This window comes from Lutjanus erythropterus, chromosome 22 (genome assembly GCF_056507025.1).
Source record: "Lutjanus erythropterus isolate fLutEry1 chromosome 22, fLutEry1.hap2, whole genome shotgun sequence".
Classification (NCBI taxonomy): Eukaryota; Metazoa; Chordata; class Actinopteri; order Lutjaniformes; family Lutjanidae; genus Lutjanus; species Lutjanus erythropterus.
Window position 1 is genome coordinate 15,082,925 of NC_139338.1, and position 20,179 is coordinate 15,103,103.

Sequence of the window (20,179 nt, forward strand, 5' to 3'; positions counted from 1 at the left end):
ATAAGCTGCCTCACTGATTTCCTAATAGCTATCATCTGTGCTGGTGCAGTCCAAGCGATCAAGATCCAGTAGGTGTGCGTTTAACAAGTGAATCTGAGGGAGGCTGTGGGTGTATGAGATCATCATCATGTGAAGTGAGGTAAGGGAAGGTCCCGTGTTGTGGCTGACACGAAACAGCTGCACCGAGAAAGCAAGACAGACAAGAAGAGAAAGGAAAAAGAGGGAGAGAAGGGAAGGAAGTACCTAACTCCTCACGGTTATATAACTGTAGCCTTCTTCAACTTGATTTTTTTTTTTCCTCACTGTACCCCCGCCTCCCTCCTTCCTCCCGCCCCTTTCTTCTCAACCTCTCCCTCCAAGATAAATTAGCGTGGTGGCTCTGTTTAGCTGAATTCTCCAGTGGGCATGAAGAATGCGACCTCAGAAGAACACACAAACACACAAACCCCAAACACACTTGCACTCAGCTTTGAGCCCCATATAATAGGCCAAGGTTTTGTTATTTATGACTCTTGTATTGGGTGTGTGTGTGTGTGTGTGTGTGTGTGTACTGCATCAATAGATTTGTGTTTGTGAGGATATGTGTGTGTTCAGTGTGCTTGTGCCGTCTTACCAAGACACCAGGTGTCCACCATTGATAGAACTCTACAAAATAAGAAGAAAAGCTTTGTGTGAAAACAATCCCTCGAGCCAGCATTATAATAAGAGTCTTACCTTTCATGCTGTAAGCCGAGGCAGTGTAATGCTACGCTGCTGCAGTCAACAGCAAAAAATAAATAAATATAATATAAATCCAACTATAAAAGCAAAAACTTTGTAAGCAGGTGCTGACATTTGGCCCGGGGTAAGCTAATTATGAACTATAAGACAGCTGGTTTGATCCCTGGCAACAAAAGGACAAAGATATAATTAATTCAGAGCAGGGGCTTATGTTCAGCTACATGCCCATCATCACGCCATTTGATCATAAACTAATGAGGGGCTCTAGTTAAAATCTTACTTCTGAGGTATTTTAATTGAAAGTGGATATTTCATATTCTGGATATTTCATGGTCAAAGAGTAACCTGGTGACAGGTTCATGTCATAGAACATCAGAGCGCCCTACATGTGAGGCCAAAGTATTTTGACCGCCCCCTGGTGGCCGGCTGCAGAACACTGGTTAGACAGTCAGTTTCAAAGAGACCAAGGACCAGAAGTAAGAGCTCAGGTAACTGCATGGTATGCAGACAGAGAACAGATGTTTTTGTTTTTTTATGTTTTCTGGTTTCATAATGGAAACTGAGTGTCTGCCTTCCACAATTCTGTTGCACATTTATATTCATACCATCTTGTGTAGAGTACGTCGAGGCATATTTATCAAGGCTCCCGATGGGGTCATGAAAATTAAGGAATTAATATTATTTAGATTCCAGACAGAACCCATCAAATAATATGATCATTTGCTAGGAAAATCAGGTAGTTTTACTAATGCACTAAAGCACTTTGAACCTGCTTCACATCCTTATTATATTAGATTATGTTTTATTCCTCAACTTATTGATTTTGCCACAGAATTTAACTGAGCTGAGAAACAACATAATGTGTGGGTGTGAATGCACTCCACCGTGGTTAAAAGGGTAAGGCAGCCAAACTTCTATTTTTTTGTTATTGAAAAAAAATCCCATGAAAAGCCCAAAACCAGTCATGAATTGATCATATACACAAGTATTGTCTATGTAGTCAAAGCGTGTAGTTTATTCCTCTGTGACATCTATTAGTAGACTCTTATGGTTTGGGGTTTCAGTTTAGTTATTTCCTGTTTTAATTTATGAGTCTACCCTCGTGTCTTTGTTGCTCTGCTTCCTGTCGTTGCCTTTTTAGATTACAGATTTGTTTCACCCGTTCTTGATTAGTCTCCCTGTGTATTTAGTCTGTGTGTTTCCCCCCTTTTTTTTCCAGTTCACCTTCATCTCTGCATAAAGTGTCTAGTTGTTTTCCCAGTGTGTTTTGGATTTCTACTTGTTTTTCTAGACTTTCTCCCTGATTGCATGGATTGCATCCCCTAAACTTTATGTATTTTGATTTTGTTTATTAAATCATTTTAAACTGCACCAGCCTTCCTCCTACTCTGCATTTCAGTCCATCCTCTCATATCTCTACTATCCTGCTATTGTGACAAAATTGCTTGAGCAACATTGCTGCACTGGTTGACATGTTCCTTCATTATACTTCATACTTCCTTCATAAACATGATCACTGTAGTTTATTATTAAATCAATCCCCCACACACTGTCCTGCTGCTGTAAGTACTCATTAGAGCATCAAATGTGTATTAATCCACAAATATAAATATGAAACCCATTTTTAAAGGTTTAAGTCTTCAGTAGGATTTCAGCTGAGTGCCACTGATGCTTTTGTCAGACTGCTGCTGTTGGGGAAATCAATGTTACTTGCGAGGATAGCTGAACTTGCAATAGCTGTTCTGTCGCTACTGTCGGATTGAATGCGAACAAATTAAATACTTTTCCAAACCCAATCAATTTTGAGAACTAATTAGACTTCCTACATCAGGCAACTCAGCCAATCAGTTCCTGAACTGCTTCTTAATCAAACTTCTGGTGACACTGTTTTTGTCAACGACTGTTTCCAAGGTCAAGAATAAACTGTCAACCTCATGGATGAGAAGAGAAGAAGTAAAATTAGGTAATTTTCTTTTTAAACTACAGTGCTAATAGTGCTGAAACACTTCAGACATTCATTAAAAAAGGAACAAGTGATGAAATTCAGACCTCATTGGAGCAAACAGTAATTTTTCAAACACAGGTGCAGGCACGCCTCTCCTCCCTCCAGTTTTAGGAGTGTGTGTGTCTGAACTAATGTACTCTTCTTAACAAAGCTCCTGTGGGAGGCAGACCTACTTCTTTGTGTTCTCCTCCATGTGATTCATGTTGCTGGACGGTCCCCTCTCGGACCTCTGAAACAAGAAACAACATCATGGGAGAGCTGAAAATACGCTGCTATTGTTTGACAAAAACCCACAGGTACGCTGACAAGGACGCACACAGAGCAACAACAACACAACAACTAGCATCTCCGAACAATCACCAGCAATCAATCTAACGTGCGATTTGTGTTAATTAATATTCATGAAAAGTTTCTATTGGAGCGCGCGCACACACTGAAACACACACTCACCACTTTATCCCAGTCGGCTTGTAAGTGTGAGGCTCTGAATCTGGGGTTGGGACCAGCATCCAGATATTTTGTCCTCTCTGTGTTCCAGTGCAGCTCTGACCAGAAACCCTGGAGACTTCTCGCCTGTGCACACACACACCCACACACACACACACACACACACACACACACACACACACACACACACACAAACAACAACACCACAGTGACACAGCAAGGGCATTGCTGCAAAACAATTGAGGATAAATGCACCTAGGCACACACAGTACATATAAAATCACACTGTTTTACATATAAATGTCATGTTAATGTCTGAAGGAAGTGAGCTGCAGTCACTTCATCATCTCGATTTAATCAGCAACCGAAACGTACGATCTTATTAACTGGTTCTGGAAATACAGAAGACTTTCTTCCATGATGATAAATACAACAGTCATACAATAATAATGTAAAAGCAGTTTTAGTGTAATAAATCTGTTTTAAAAATTGAAAAAAAACCTTGTTACCTTTCCTTTGAACACAGGTTCAATATGCAGCTCAGTGGTACACAACACACCAGGGACCTCCAGCAAACACAGTGGTATCTCCTGGAACACACAAAGACAAACCACAGTGTCTGTGTGTGCGTGCGAACTATTTAATGCACACATAAGGAAAAAAAGATCAGCAGATGTGTCTTCTTTGCATTCAAATTCATGTATATGTCTGCCTGTTAATTTCTTATGTCTTTGTGCATGTGGCAATGTATGTGTAAGTGTGTGTGTGTGTGTGTGTGTGTGTGTGTGTGTGTGTGTGTGTGTGTGTGTGTGTGGTACCTTGTCGAATACTGAGGAGTAAGGCAGGACTTTATCCAGGAAGAGAGACTTCTCATAGCTTATTCTGTACAAAGATGCTGTTTATGTGTGTGACAGAGACAGAGTACAGTTAGTGTAACATATTCTATATCACAGTTATGCAGAATTCTTATCTTAAAATAAGACAAATGAGGTATTTGAACCATTAGCAGGTTTTGATATCAGATTAAATTTCATGCTGTGGGTGGTGCATCTGTACGTCTCTATTCTGTTGGCACTATTTTCCAAAGATGCATATTTTATGATGAACTTAGTTTGACACAAATGAGTACTTTGTATAAGTACAGAATACTGTATTTTTGAGGTAGATCTGTGTCCCATTTTGAAAATGCCAGCGGGATATTTTCTCAGTGCGACATTTTAGAGGGGTTAAGCTACTGCAAAGTGGGAAACAAAAACTCAAATCTGGTGCACAGACGTGTTGGAGCAGAGAAACTTTTTCTGGGCAAACTGTATCTTGGGTTCTTCTGTGTCATCGGCAGGTTTGCCAGTATGAAACAGAGACAGACATTAACTTGTACTTAGTTTGTTGTTTGGAATTGACAGATTCATTCGTAATTCACACACATAGCTAGGCAAGTTAAAAAATTGTGTGTGCATTATAGTTCAGTGTGATAATCTTGAAGCTGGCTGGGCTTTTTACATTTGATATCATGGGGAAAAAGTAGGTAAGAGAGTTGATTGTTGAGTCTCATTCCCAAAACCCCAGTATTTGGCGATCTGGGATTGAGACAATCACCTATCTTTCTCCAGAATTGCCTACTACACCTTTAACATAACGGATAAGTCGACAATTCTTCTGATGTTATACATACTGCTGTCAAATAGTTGACAGTGAGGATGGTAAAATCTTGTTTATTGCAAAATTCAGATCCATGGGTGCGCTCTCCTAGCTACTGAAGTGATGCTGATGTTGCTGCAGTTTGGCAGATTACTGTGTGGAATAATGCCTTGTATTGGCGTCTTGTTTCTCGGTTGGTAAACGAACAGTAAAGGCCAAAACGCCAGCCTGTGAGGTGTGATCCTGATGTGGGTGTTTTATGAATATTCTCCCTACTCTGTTCAACTCAACAGAACAAATTCAGACAGTCACTATCAGACATTATTATATCGATATAATGTGAGAAAAATATCAAACTCATTTTGGAGTAGCTATAAAATATTAATTAATACTAATGTTGGGCACAAGGCATAAACACGTAACAGAGAAAAATCAGAAGTCATATGCAAATTTATCACAGAAAGTTTACAGGGTTTCCTCTGTAGTTTGAATACAGCTGTGGTGCTCGGGGCAATAATTCCAGTTCTGTCTCATATCTGTTGCTGTTCATGTCTTAGTTATGCTGTTCTAATGTTAAAAATCTTAATAATTACATAATCATTACTCCTAAAGCATCTGGGCCGCACAGAAATCCAAAGGTATCTAAAGCACACTATAGAAGTTGCTGTTCTATTGATGGAAAAATAAATATAAAATGAAACATATTTATTAAAACAGGGAACTTAGGCAAACAGAATAATAATTTTGAGGTAGAAAAGAAATAATTGGCTCATCATTTCTGCACTATAGGCCTCCTATCTAATCAATTCATGACTAGTTATGGAATCAGGAAAATATTACAATAAATAACTTTAAATTACTTCTTCCAACTACAAAAGCAGTTTATTAGCCACATGGTTTTTATTCAATCGCCACTCTGCCACCATCACCTGCACACACACAGCATCATAGGTGGAACAATGTTACACTGATGACTTCTTTAACCAACAGCTCAGTTTTTAGGTTTTTGTTTGTTGTTCACACAAATCCGTCATATACCATAAACACCAGTATTATGTCAGAAAGATATGAAAGCATGACAAAACAGATACCGCCCAAAGCTACTGGTGGACCACTGCTAACTAAATACAGAGGAAACCCATGCCCAAATACCCTGGCACTATAAAATTGTGTTAGTTATAGATGGAATTACAGTGAAAATAAATGGTTCCTCTTGTTGCAGGAGAATCCCATCAAGGACACTGGGAGTTCCTGGATCCCCATTTGACAACCACTGCTTTAATTAATTAATGTAGTTAAGTAGATTTTTCAAACGACTTTTTACTTTTAGTCCCAAGATTTTCACACACGTCTGTGCTTTGCACGCCTTACATTTTCAAACGAGCTTGTTACTTTAGTTTAGACACATCTGAGGAGAATTATTGATCATTTTTACTTTGCATCATTGCACGCCGTGGTTGCAACCCATGGGACAATAACACGCGACGACTGGATGAAGCAGACAGAGAAGGAGACTCGACCGTGGAGAGACTCGTCAGCAGAGAAAACATCTGCTCAATCGGTCTGCGTTGATCATAATGTTTCAAGTTTTGTTGTTGACATGAAAACTCATTTGCACACTGGAGTACATTTTAGAACCTATACTTGAGTAAAGAAGTAGATACAGCACTTCTACCTTTACCAGAGTACTTTTTACACAAGTATCTGTACTTCTACTTGAGCAAACAAGTTGCCACCTCTGTTAACTAGAAGTATTTCCAGCTCAGTGTAAGTCATTAAACTGTCCTGACAGAGATCTTCTAGAAATATCATAATAATATTATACAGGGTTAAAATAAGAAACTGAGCGCTGTGGTCTGATTTTTTTTTTATGATTCAGTGGCAATTTCTATAATGTGTTTATGAACAACCTAACTGATTACATTATTCAGTGACTGGGGAAGAGCAGCCGCAAACAGTAGGTCTGTCCCGCCACCTCGTCCCACAATAATCACTGTGATGTATTAGTGAGCACAGGTTACTGATGAATTATTTATAAGGTCAGCATAATTGTATACATATATTGTACAGTTATACCAGTATTAATAAGGACGTCATATCTTAGAGAAAGCTAAAGTAGTTATAGCAGCAGCAATAATATGGAAATGTATGCGACAAGGTGCTCCAGCAGCTGATGTGATCATCTGCTCTCTAGGTGATGACTGTTTTAGGAAATAATAAATTATTATCATGAATCGTTCTTGAGTGTTTCTCTTCAGACAGACATTGTGGGACATACAAATGTGTTGCTGGGTGTCTACAAGGACTTAACCATTTTTTTTTTCAACCTGTTTTGCGCAAGCCACAAGTCTCCAAGGTCTCCGAACAACTAAATCCATCAACTCATCCAGACTCGCCAGACTTGCGTTGGCACAAGTCTGAAAGAAGAAATTTAAGAGCCAAACAAACTCGATGAAAGAATTCAGTGTTGTGTAGAGAAGATGTAAGCAGTCTTGTAACCGCAGACAGGCGGAGACATAAAAAGGCAAGAGTGCAGCCACACTCTAAAAGGAAGAAGAGCTGATACCCAGGAGACTTATGTCCCCATGCTTCAGCTGCCACTGACCTAGAATAAACTCCTGGATCTGATCAAAGGAATCAAACGCGTTCACGTTGTCACACAGCCATTCAATAATCTAGAGGCAGAACAGAGAAAAAAAACACAGGAGACAGGTGTCAAGTTCATATTTCAATATTCTTGTAATGTGGATGATTCACTCTGCAAAATTGCTGACTTCTGTTTATCTTCTATCTTCTAAAGGAATCGTTTGACATTACTGAGGCTTCTATGAGAAAGTGCAGAAAGCAGCCTGTTAGCTTAGCTTAGCATGAGGACAGGAAGCAAGTTGGAAACAGCCAGCTAGATTTAAAAAACATAAATCAGCCTACCAGCACCTTTAAATCTCACTTATTTATACAGTTTATCTCATTTGTTTAATCTTGAAGGTGATAGAAACGTAAGCTTCAAATTTATAAGGGTGTTGTTTACATTTTAGCCAAGATGTCATTGGGTCTCTGCTGGCTGGACTGCAGGCAGTTTAAAGCTGAACTCAAAGAGGTATCTAAGCTGAAACTGCCCCTTTTGAAACGTCTGTCAACTTTCTCTTTTCCTGTTTCCTTTACTTAGAGATGCTGCTATAGGCACAGTAAATTTTGAAGATTTAGCTAAGGTAATATTAGCTAACTTAAGATGTGAGTGTCACTTTTACAGGTCCGCCAGCAACATCTTTTTCTTCAAAATTTTGTTTTCTTTTCAACATAGATTTGTCTGGTCCAAGTACAGGAAATGGGGAAGGAGAAAGTTGAATGAGGTTCTGCTGGGAACCAAGCGTGCTCAACTGTTATTGGAGCTCAGAGCAAGAAGGGGTGGGACAAGATGTGTCTGTTGAAATATGGATTACATAGTGTGTTTACACGTTTACATGTGTTTGCAATAAGTATGCGATTATTATTATTATTACTGCATTTAGAGACATCATAAGTAAACATAGTACACTATTGTCCAGGCAGGGAGGAAGAGAGGAAGGAAAGGGAAAGAGAAAGTGAAAAGAACAAATAACAAAATTCATTATCTAATTCCACCAGGCCAAAAGAACTGTTAAGGGAAAACTGCTTATAAAGCTGGCACACTAAACATTTATGATGTTACTTTGTAGATATTGCAGTACATTTGTAAATGATAGCAGTACTGTTGGACTTTAAGTGTAAATGGTTTGGCAGAGCATATTTTGAGCATTGGAACTGTGCTGGGTTTTGGGTCGGTTTCATTGGCCGTTGGGCTGGTTTTGGCTGATTTTGATCTGCCATTTGGCTGGTTATGTCACACAGGCCTGGCAACCCTCACGCTACGCTCATCTTGTCCTCGCTGTGGCTTTATATCAAGAACGCATACACAGCGGTGTCGATCTTCTCATCTAACTTGTGGCAAGAAATTGAAGTATTAAATATATGTATTAAACAATTACGTGGGAATAAGCCTTTAAAAACCTCTTTGTTTTAGTCATTCAGTGTTTAAAAGAAAGGAAATGTGTCAAAGATTTGATGGATTATTCCCAGGAAATCTCAAATTTTCTACTAAACCTTTGGAGATTGCCTGACTTTTCATCTAGTGCCACCAGCAGGTCAATCTTAGGATGACAGTGAATGTGGTAACCATACTTGCCGAGCATCAGCATGTTAGAACTGTCATTGTGAGCATGTTGGCACGCTCATGTTAACAACTAGCATGGCCGAAGACTCTTGTTTTAACAGTAGATATGTCCTCTTAACAGTTCTAGTTACTGATAAGAATTTCTGGGATGATGCAGCTTGGATGGGTGCTCTGATGTTTACATATACACAAACATGAAAAATTTATGATGTCCTCAAAGATGCCCTGCAAATCTCAGATCCACAGTGGAGCAGAGTGAAAAACTCATTTTCTGTTGCCCATTTCTCTGCTGTTTGGAGAAATATCTCTTTGCCAATGTCAGTTTGAGTACTGTGTCCAGAAACAGAGATACTGCTAACTAGTGTGTGAGGAGGAAAGAAACGAAGGAAAGGGGCAAAAAAAACTAAACTCACAGCATTCTCTTGAAGTTAAAAATGGCTGTGAGCAAAGCAAAAAATGTTAACAAGCAATCACCTTTATTAAAGCCACTACTTTTTGTGCAGCTGACCCCATTAACAGAGTCTACAAAGAATACAAAAGTTATGTGCGGTGTCCAATTTCCCAGTGCTAGCTGCACTAATGAAGCTGGTGACTCACTGAACCTCTAAAGAAAGAATTTATTACAATCTATCAGCGCAGCTGGAACATCTTAATTTAGGTGTACTACTGATAGAGGCTGAGTCATAGTCAGCTATGCGCCTACACAAAACATCTATCCATTTCTTTTTGTCTTTGTTTGACTCTGTTTTAGTCTCTGTCCATTTGTCATCTATCCTCTTCTGTTTAATTGAAGCCTTCTTTCTCTGTCTTCTTCCCTCCATCTCTCTTCATCAATTTATTTTTATTAAGCTGTTGAGGATTTCTGCACCTTTTCCAAAGTCGAATTCAAGCACTTTTCAAGAATTTTTCAAGGTGCATTTTCAAGCTTTTCTAGCACCTTACAGTTGTTGTAAATTACATATTTATATACAACATATATATAAATACTCAACAGGATTATTTCACTTCTGCATCACATACAATGAGATACATATAATATTAAATATCAACGTTTTGGTCTAACCAACCATCATGCTGGTAGCACTTTCACATTTTCAGTCACCCAATCTCAGCTGTCCTCTGGTTAGTTTCTATGTTTGTATATATATATATATATATATATATATATATATATATATATGGAAATTTTAAGTTTAGTGTCCAGGAGTTTCTCTCATTGTCTTTGAGGTGCATCTTCCTCCGACACACCCGTCACAAATTCAGGTGTGCAGAGATTTTTTTTTTTTTTCCAAAATTAATTAAAGTGTACATTCTGGGGGCTCAGATGATGTGTCGTATTTTTATCTGGAGGAAAGAAAAATGATGCTAACTTTGACACAAAAGCTGTGCAAATGCCAACATTTCTGTCCTTTCCTTTCCTGCCTCCATTTGTACCTTCAGTTCCAGGTTTGGGTCATTTCCCATGTAAACCAGCAGGCAGTGGAGGGCAGCCAGGCGCTGAGGGTCAGTCTTACTGCTGGGACACCTTGGATGGAGGTGACATACAACAAATTTACTTTTATACAACATAAGCATATACAAACAGAGAGACACAAAGACAGATGCACAGGCAGCCAGCCAACAGCCAGGTATTGTCTGTACTGTGATGTATGTGCTGTTAAAAAAAGTGGATTTAAGTTTAAAAATGAATGAATAAATGAATGAATGAATAGGACAAAAATCTGTCCAAGCAAAGAATAAAGCAAGGGGACAATGATGCATCTTTATTGAGCAGGACGGTTGAAGGCAAGGGGCCTGCTGGCCAGGATTCAAGTTAAAGTTGTTGTTCATTCCAGTGAGACTCTGCAGCTGCATGCACACCAAAATAAGTTTCAAAAAATAGTTTTCCCTTTCCACACGTCTGCTTCCTGCTACCTATATTCCCCTCTGCTCTGAAGTGCTTCCTCTATGCATATAAATTACATCTGAATAATAACCCCAATATACATAAATCCTTCATTTCTACAAAAAGTTATGAATCACGCTCACCTAGGAGGAGTGTCTGATCGCAGTATCTGCAGCAGGTAGGCAGGGCTAAGCTCAGCACTGTGGATCCTCCCACAGGCCAGGTCCAACAGACTTCCATTAGACTCTTCTTCTGAATGCAACACTGTGATGTTAGCTGGCTCACACTGCAGGTCCAGGTCCTCGCCAAGACCTGACGGTCGTTGAGTCAGACAAAGAGAATAGAAGAACTGCTAAAAAGCTGGATTAATATGAGGACTACCTTCTGTGCGTTTGTACTGGTTCCATATTTAAAACTAGAAGAGTGCACTAAGTAGACTGCAGATGTCCGCCAGGCAACCAATGATGAAGCACCTACTGCAATGCCACCAAAACTGCGAGATGCAACCACCTGAGATATGCAAAGTTTTAATAAAGTGCTTTGGTGTAGCATAGTCTCAGTTTTCTTTAAGATGCACAGAATAGTGAAAAAGTATTGCCCTGGGTTCACCTGACTGTATGAACTTAATAGAAAAACAATGAATGGGAAAACTTCTCGAGTTAAACATAGTTGTTTATTTAAAACATTTTGTTTCTGATTTATATCTTTACAAACAGCCAGGCAGTTTTACAACAATAAAATAGCAGTGTTTGAAGTGAGAGGTCAGGGGACACCACTGAAAATGGTCATGCCAGTTTTTCCCTCACCAAAACTTTGGAGGTGGCAGGACATGGTTGGTACTGATGGATGCCTCTAGGTCATCTATTTTCATGTGATATCAGTATCTTCACTCTCTCTTTCACAAGTTCACAACTTTTTTAGCTGACAGATACAACACTCAGACACACACACTTGACCAAACGCATAATCCCCTTCCAGGCTAACGCCGTCTATATCAGGAAGCTGGAGCAACAAACTGCTTCACAGCCATCACTCAGCTTGGACATTATTTGTGCGAAATCCTTGTCTTACCAGAGAGAAAGAGGGAGTGACAGAGCATCTCCTGCTGCCTGGTGTTGATACAATGGAGGAAATATCCCTGCAGATACACCAGGATGTAGTAACCTATATACAGAAATAACACAGCATCACTGCCAGAGTGTATGTTATCATGCTGTATGCACACCACACATTTATTATCCTGCATGAGGATACACACTCCCATTTGTATTTGTGTTTGTGCTTTGAATGCAGAATTATAAGATGCGTGTTTGGCAGTCAAACTTAGACGATTTGTTGAATTTTTAATGCGTGTATGACTGTTTTACACGTCTGTGTGTGCACTGACCTATAGGGATGAAGAGTGGATGGAGCTGTGTGGCTTTCTGTGGGTCGCTGCCCAGAGATACTCTGAACATCTTGCTGCAGTCTGCGGAAAGAGAGAAAATCCAAAACACCATGAGCTCAAGATAAAAACAGAAGCATAGGAAAAGAGACAGAAATAGAAACAGGAAGAAATTCAGTGGTATATATTCTCTATATGCGCAAAAGAAAAACAGCACACACACCTTTGTGAACTAAAACCACAGTGTAGATCAGCTCCTGTTTGTCTTTAAGGGGCTGGCTGTAGCACACACACATGCTTCCTAAAACCCCCCAAAAAACAGGACAAAACAATGATCCATGACAATATTAATGATTAAATTAAATCAGTGGTGATATGTTTTAATAGAAAATCTAATCACATATTAATACCCAACATTAGTAAATGTTTTAAAGATATATTAAGTTGTCAGTCCATCAGTAGTCAGTAAAAGGACAGGATTAGGAAGGAATTGTTAAGATTTTCTACTTGATTCAGAGACAAAGATTCATCAATAAGATTATCAGTTCAGTGAATAATTCAAATAGTAATTCCGAAAATGACTTATCTCTTGTTAGAGGTTAGATTTCTAAACCATAATTTGCCAAAGTAGAATTTTGGCAACTCTAATTCTCAAATATAATCCATTACATTTGAGCAAAATCATTGTATCAACACAGGTTGTGAATTTTAATGCCTTCACCCTTGATTTTCTGATCTCTCATGCCCAAAAACACAATGACAGGGTTTCTGCAGATCACAAAAAGTTACATTTATGACATTTTATGACCTTTCAAAGACTGTTTTCTTGTTCATACTGGCAAAAAAGTACATGCAGTTTGTATTAGTGATTACAGGTTCAAAGTTGGTTTCTTTTTGTAAAGTTTACTGCTTGATTAATACTTTTTTTTTCCAAAAACACATTTAAAAGCAAGACTGAAGTTAAATGCACTAAACTAAGTCAATTTTTAAGACCTGTCAAAATTGTATTTAAGTCATTTTAGGCTTAAAATTCAGATTATTGGATGTTTTTAAGAACCTACAGAAACCCTGCAAGTGTTTATTTTGTTTGTGTTTTATTGCATTTATAATAAAGCATCATTATAAACTACAGATTGTGACTGACACATGAGCGGGACTTACTTTCTTGTTTTCAGAAAGCGAAATGCAAAGCACACACATACACAGAATTAGTCATGAAACTGAAAGGTCTGTTTATTTACATACAGAATATACAAGTATGTGTGCAAGCGCATTATTAATGCAAGAATTCATGTGTGCGAACGTGTTACCTATTCTGCTTGTGAACACCTCCATCCTAACAAGCTCCTGCTCTGGTTTCTCCGTGTGATAATGGTCAAAACCCAGGTTTACAAACCTGTTACACACACATACATAAGTCCCAGTTAGATGTGAAGGTGTGCAGCAAACTAATGAGTTGTACTGCACATGAAGAGCACATGAATTCATGTTTGTGTCTTTGATCGCACATTCCTGTCAATAATTCAAAGTAATGCAGAATATATGATGAAGTACCTGCTAAGAAAACATTTCTACAAGTATATTTATTCTGTACTAGTAGGTGTTGCCTTACTTGACGGTGCGGAAAGGATTAGCAGGCAACTCTAATGGGAGTTCCAACTGCAGGACAGCAATATAGAACAAGATAATTGCATGTTATTATCGGGTCACTTTGTGATTATGACAAAAGACTGGCTGTTAATTAAAGGGATAGTTTGGATTATTTGAAGTAGGGTCGTATGAGGTACTTATTCATAGTCAGTGTTATTTCCTGCAGTAGATGGCAGTCGACAAGCCCCGAGTCTGGAGAAGCAGCGAGAGCGCCTGTGTAGGAAGCTAAACAATAAACTGCTGAGGACAGGGTCAGCAGGAAGAATATTTTCACCCCTTTCTCTTGCCATCAGATAGCCTTTTCTGACAGGAAATCAACATTATATAAGCCAAATATCACTCTCCAAACAAACCACAATCCTTTGGCAAAAACAGTCATTTTACTTTGCAGAACACGGGAAGACTGTGACTTCAGTGAATCCAAGTTATCATTTTAAAACACAAGTCACACAATAATACAAACAAACTACAAACTAACCAATCAACATGGCGGCAGAGCAGCCAACTCACACGTTCTGCGAGGTAAAAATACTGTTTTGTGAATGGAGCCTGGTTGCTTTGGAGAGAGCGATATTTGGCTCATATAATTTCAGTTTCCCATCCGAAAAGATTGTATGATGGCAAATTAAAGTGGTGAAAATATTCTGCCACTACACTTGACCCAATATTGATTTCTTTATGTGGGCTTTTTTTTTTTTTAGCTGGTTACAATATGTTTTTCTGCTGACCGACAGTACAAGGCTTAGCTTCCATGCTAGTGTTCCTCTCTGCTTCTCCAAAGTGGGTTTGTGCAGACCGCCATCTACTGTAGCTAATAAACTGACTATCAGTAAGCACCTCACTCGCTTACACACTTCAAATAATCTGAGTAATCCCATTAAATTATGAGACACAGATGACTCACCATTGTTTCGCAGTTGTGGTTGAGGTAAAACTGAACACATCGCATCAGGAACTTGTCCTGTGAAAGACATTTTCTTGTTATTCAGAGCACCCAGTCTAAAGAAAATTGGTTTTCTGCTTTCTATATCTATTGTTTTAAGGGTGAATGTAACTCAAGTTCCTCACAACTTGTACATGCCTGTGTGTGTGTTACAGTATGAGTGAGATAGTAGAGTCTTTGCGTGTGTCCGTCCCATTGGACCCAGCAGAAGTCCTCCACTATTCTCTCTGCTGTTCTGGACAAACGCTCAGGATTGGCCATCACCTAGTTCACACAAACACATTCATATTCATATTGTAGACACACTGAATTCTTAATGCGAGGCTCCCCGGAGGACACGAGACACAGTATATTTTATGGTCTGAGCATGAGGCCCAAACAATATATTCTTTGCACAGGGTTATGTAAATACATTCCAACCTTTTTGCTTATTAATTACTAGATGTGTGCGAGTAATTTATACCTCTAAAAAACTGCACAGAACCCACCAGCCAGAAAAATCCTCCAGGCAATTTGTAGTCTGTGTCTGCTATCCACAGCCACCTCCTTCAAGAAGAAAAAGAGCCAGCTAAAGTGAGCAATGTGGTGAATATAGAGTTCAACTTACCACTCTATAACCCTCCTGTCTTGTCAGCAGAACATGGTAGAGATCCACATCTGAAACGCACAACGATAACTCTGCACAACCATATCCAATGAAATGTCTCTCCACAGACTGCTGATTTTTCCTCTATCGCCATAAAAAGTCAGGTTATTTCTTTCTAAATGTGCTGATCTGTTTTGTAACAGATTAAAGAAATATAGCCAGACAAGCATAAGGGCAGACAGACTTACACCCGTCCTCTGTCAGCAGCAGCAGGTGGCTCTCCAGCACTGATCTCCTGTCGGGTTCTGAATGGAGGAACTGGAGACACACACAGACAACACGAGTCAGCACTTGAATGAGTGGTTTAGAACAGCGAACAGATGGAGAAATCTATTTGCTCATTTTCATATTTTAATGCAGACCTCAAATGTCCTTGGCATATGTTTGAATTTGTGGTTTGGCAATATGGCAAGCAAACAACAGCTATTTTAAGTTATTTTTTTATTTAGAGCCAACACACTATTTTTCTGGTTTTGTGTGTTTCTTGTTGTTTTTATTTCTTACATGCTTTGGCAATAGGGGTGTCACAGTGTTATTGTATTAATGATAACTGTAATAGTTGTGAAATAGTGATATCATGTTAGTAACACACATGGGTCTGACTGATGCTGGATTTTTGGGGTCGATGCCAAGACCAAGATTTTGATACACACACACACACACACACACACACACACATATATACATATATAAAACACACAGACACATATATGTACATGTATGTTGTGTATATACATACATATAAAATCCAAAATGACATAAAGGCACTGAAACAGTAAATTTCACTGGTATTTCAAATAATTATAAATGAATACAAAAAGAATGAACAAAAAGGATCAAATATACATAAAACAAAAAATAAATAAAAACAATCTTCATTATGCTCTGTAAAAGAATATCAGCATATATGCAGATCTGTTTTGTTTGTCCATTCTAGGCTATTGTAGAAACACGGCGATGCAAATGGAGGCCTATGTGGAAGAGGACACACTCCCTCTGTAGATTCAAACAGCTCAGTCTAAGGTGAGGTAAGGTAAACTTAACATACTCATACATATTCCATCTCTTCCATATTCTGCCAATAAATCCCTGTAAACCTTACACGCTGGAACTTCAGTAACAGATGCATTAATAATATTCCACTGCTGACAAAAAGATATAACTGGCAAAGAGAGACAGATAAAGAAAAAGACTACAGTGACTACAGGCCAGTGCACTTTCAGCAGGCTTGTAAAATAAATAGTCTATGGCACTCATACACTGTAAGCTCCAGTGCTCCGTAACTGCAACATCAGCTCGCGGCTGCAGTAAAACCTGCATGAAAGTGGCCGAGACAACACGCATAAACTGTACCTGCACTTTGACCCTGCAGTCCACTGCCTTGAGGACTTTGGTGTTGTTGATGGGATGGATCTCAATCAGGAGAGTTAGACACTTGGATACTGCGGAGACAGACAGCGTGTGAGAGGAAATGAACTGAACCAGACAGATTAAAAATGCAGCAGCTGAAGCTGAAATGGTTGGTGTCATGTCTGTGAATGACATAGAGAGAAAGAGATCTTGGGTGTTACTTGGTTTGAGGCGCTCGTCTCCTTTGGTGTTTTGTGCCAAGCTGACAGCTGAGAGGGGAAAAAAAGCAGGCGAGGTGTCACGTGACTTCATTTACATCTATTTTCCACAGAGACTACACTAAATCAGTGTTTCTTTAGCTACAATTTGGAGCCACTACAGCCAGTAATCTGCACCCAAACTGTGCCTGCAGCAGTTTCATTCCTTTAGCGCCCCACATAGCAAAATAGTAATGTCACAGGGATGAATTTAGTGGTTTAGATCAAGCTGAACTTCTCACTTAAAGAGACCGTTCACCCCAAAAATGCATATGATTTCCTCTTACCTAGATAATTTCGGTGTGAGTTGCCAGGTTGTGGAAGTATCGGCCATAGAGTTGCATGCTCTCTCATGAATGTAATTGAACTAGATGGTACTCAGCTAATGGTGGTCAAAGTGCCCAAAAAATCACTGACCCGTGGCTGAGAGGCTTATGCTCATGACAGCGTGGGATGTTAACATTAATGGTGTCTTCCTCAGTTTTTGTCTGTGAGCAGATGCACGACTTTCTTCTGCACGATACGTCTTGGCGGGTATAGTTAGGTAGGAAAAAAAACTCATTACCTAAGGCCGATATCTCCAAAACTGGCAAATCACACAAAAACAATCTAGATGGATAAATAACACTACATGTGATTTTGGAGTGAATTGCCCCTTTAATTTCCTGATTTTTGGGGTCAGGTACACAGTATCGCTAACCGTGTCTGCTGCTGGTGGCAATTCATTATCTATACATTAGAGGCTCACCTAACAGCGTCTCCTCCTTGTTCAGGGAGCAGCTGCTGACACACACCTGCTTGTCAAATGTGTACAGGAGCTGTTGGAGAGAATACACAGCCACGTGAGAACAAACGTACACAAACACACACGCAAACACAAAATCAAAATCTACAGCAGTGACGTGAAGGAGACATTGGGCACACAATACCTTGTTCTGTTTGGTGTTAGGGTCATATTTCCCAATTCTGGTGGTCCCTGTTGCTCCCTATCAGAATAGAAGATAATAAAATCCATTAATTAGGTCATGTGTCATTAAATCAATCAACCGACAAAATGTCCAATCCTCATTCAATTCCCACTGGTGTCTCCCACCACACTGATATGTGTGGAACGCCATGCTTGACCTCTTCATTACCGTGCCTGACCTTGCTGATTATCCTGACGGGACCTGCTTCACTTCAAACCAGCGATTCACCACACCTTTTTTGTAGTTCAGGAGCTTTAAAGCAGAAGGAAGTCTAGTCTGAAACCCAAAGGCACGGCCAGGCATGCGTAAAACTGTGAACCTTGCACTAAAAAAAAAGAGATTATTTTTCGTCTTCGCAGGCTGCACGCCGTCTTTAACCTCCTAAACCCACAGACTCTGTGGCGGGTCCGTCATTAAAAATTTATGCTGTGCAGAGAGAGGCACATTTCAACACACAGAACTTTATTTTAAATTCCAGTAAAGATCCCAGGGTCTTGAAAAAGACAAAATATGCAAGACAGAATTAGAGAGAAATCTATATAAAAGAATATAGAATTCCTCATTTGATAGCATCAATTTGATAATGAATGGTGGAGACATAAAAATGGCACCTGAGATTTGAACATTTCACTCACTATAACTTCTGTGAAGGACTGGAACAACATACAGATTAGTTGGCAAACAATGAGCATGTAAGTCAAATAAATATGAGGTATATTTATATTTATATTTAAGAATCCATGGCTTAAATCCAAAAAACAGTGCACATGATACTACAATGACAGTAAAAAGAAGTGATACCAAAGCAGGTTGCAACACAACTAAACTAGAAGGAGCACTGAATTAATAAGGATTAGAATAATTACACTCACTTGATGTGACTACTCAGCATAAGAAACACTTGATATGCAGCCAGTGCTGTCACTCTAGACTTACCTTCCAAGAGAAAAGGATGCCCCCATCTCTCTCTATGTTCAGGATACGAGTGTCCACTGCTCCAGAGTACTCTGCAGACACAGCATTATTACAGTGAAACAAGTGTTAGGCTGAATGAGGATATAGTGTGTTTGCAGTGTGCATTATGTTGTTATCACGCGAGTAAAGTGTCCAGATGTGCAGATGAATTATTTGCCAGGAATCTGCAATATACAATATTAATGTTACGAATGAGATGCTGATGCTTACCTGCATAACCACCATTGTCATGCATCACCTTCAGCTGGTTTTTATCCTATGTCTGTGTACTCTAGAGCTGCAACAATTAATCAATTACCTGTCAACTATTGAATTTTGATAATTATTAATCATTTTCAGCCTCTGAATATTGTCTTGGTCCATTTTATGGAAAAGCTTATGGTAAAAGCGTTTTTATTTCTTATAATATTGGAGTAAATGTCTGATTTCTCAGTAACTGGATATTTGAAAGCCTTAGTGTGATGTTTGGATTTTGCAAAAATAAGCAAAGTCCTTGTTCTCAATCTTATGTTAATCAATAACTGGTACTGACATGTATATACTGGAAATAAAATTATCAGTATTCCTTTTGGTATATATATTTTATTTTCTTTGACTTAAAATAGGATGTTATGCAACTTGAGGCATTTAAGGACAGGGGTTTTCTGAGACTGTGGACTGAGCCAATATAACATTTAGGTTATTCTATGTGACGTCTTTTTAATAATTAATGTAATAACAAATGTTAACAATATATTTTCATATCTATTCAGCCTCCCCTGACACAGTTTAGAGCCTCCCTGTGGAGGCCTGCCTCCCACTTTGAAAACCTCTGTTTTAGATTATTCATTCAATAAAATGATACGTGAAGAGTAAAGTGCGCCATCTACTGGTCAATACGTATTAACTTTTAACTACTTGTGGATTCAGTTTTTTTTTTTTTTTCTAAACGAAAGCTCGGCTATAAGACACTCGTTGCTAAATTATCACCGAGAAATTGACTGTAAGGAATATTATGCAATTTCGTACTTATTATGCAAATGTATAATGCAGTTAAATTCACTCTACATACTCCATATAATATCAGTGAACAGTTGAACCTAGCTGACACTAGCTAGCACTATTAGCTATTAACATTCATAA

General features: G+C 38.9%; 1 protein-coding gene across 1 annotated transcript in view; it reads right to left on the reverse strand.

Moving 5' to 3' along the window:
* gsap (gamma-secretase activating protein) overlaps positions 1-20,179 on the reverse strand; it is a 43,882-nt gene that overhangs the window by 23,326 nt on the left and 377 nt on the right. Inside the window, exons 2-23 of the mRNA XM_084711207.1 lie at positions 19,019-19,089; positions 18,044-18,100; positions 17,863-17,932; positions 17,079-17,126; positions 16,861-16,949; positions 15,696-15,765; positions 15,469-15,518; positions 15,000-15,125; positions 14,823-14,879; positions 13,881-13,927; positions 13,579-13,664; positions 12,492-12,569; positions 12,272-12,352; positions 11,956-12,048; positions 11,028-11,196; positions 10,434-10,524; positions 7,416-7,485; positions 3,991-4,067; positions 3,682-3,762; positions 3,176-3,298; positions 2,899-2,954; positions 614-645 (exon numbers count right to left, since the gene is read on the reverse strand). Of these exons, the coding sequence (XP_084567333.1) occupies positions 614-645; positions 2,899-2,954; positions 3,176-3,298; positions 3,682-3,762; positions 3,991-4,067; positions 7,416-7,485; positions 10,434-10,524; positions 11,028-11,196; positions 11,956-12,048; positions 12,272-12,352; positions 12,492-12,569; positions 13,579-13,664; positions 13,881-13,927; positions 14,823-14,879; positions 15,000-15,125; positions 15,469-15,518; positions 15,696-15,765; positions 16,861-16,949; positions 17,079-17,126; positions 17,863-17,932; positions 18,044-18,100; positions 19,019-19,089 (1,722 nt within the window). The remainder of the gene's footprint in view (positions 1-613; positions 646-2,898; positions 2,955-3,175; positions 3,299-3,681; positions 3,763-3,990; positions 4,068-7,415; positions 7,486-10,433; positions 10,525-11,027; positions 11,197-11,955; positions 12,049-12,271; positions 12,353-12,491; positions 12,570-13,578; positions 13,665-13,880; positions 13,928-14,822; positions 14,880-14,999; positions 15,126-15,468; positions 15,519-15,695; positions 15,766-16,860; positions 16,950-17,078; positions 17,127-17,862; positions 17,933-18,043; positions 18,101-19,018; positions 19,090-20,179) is intronic.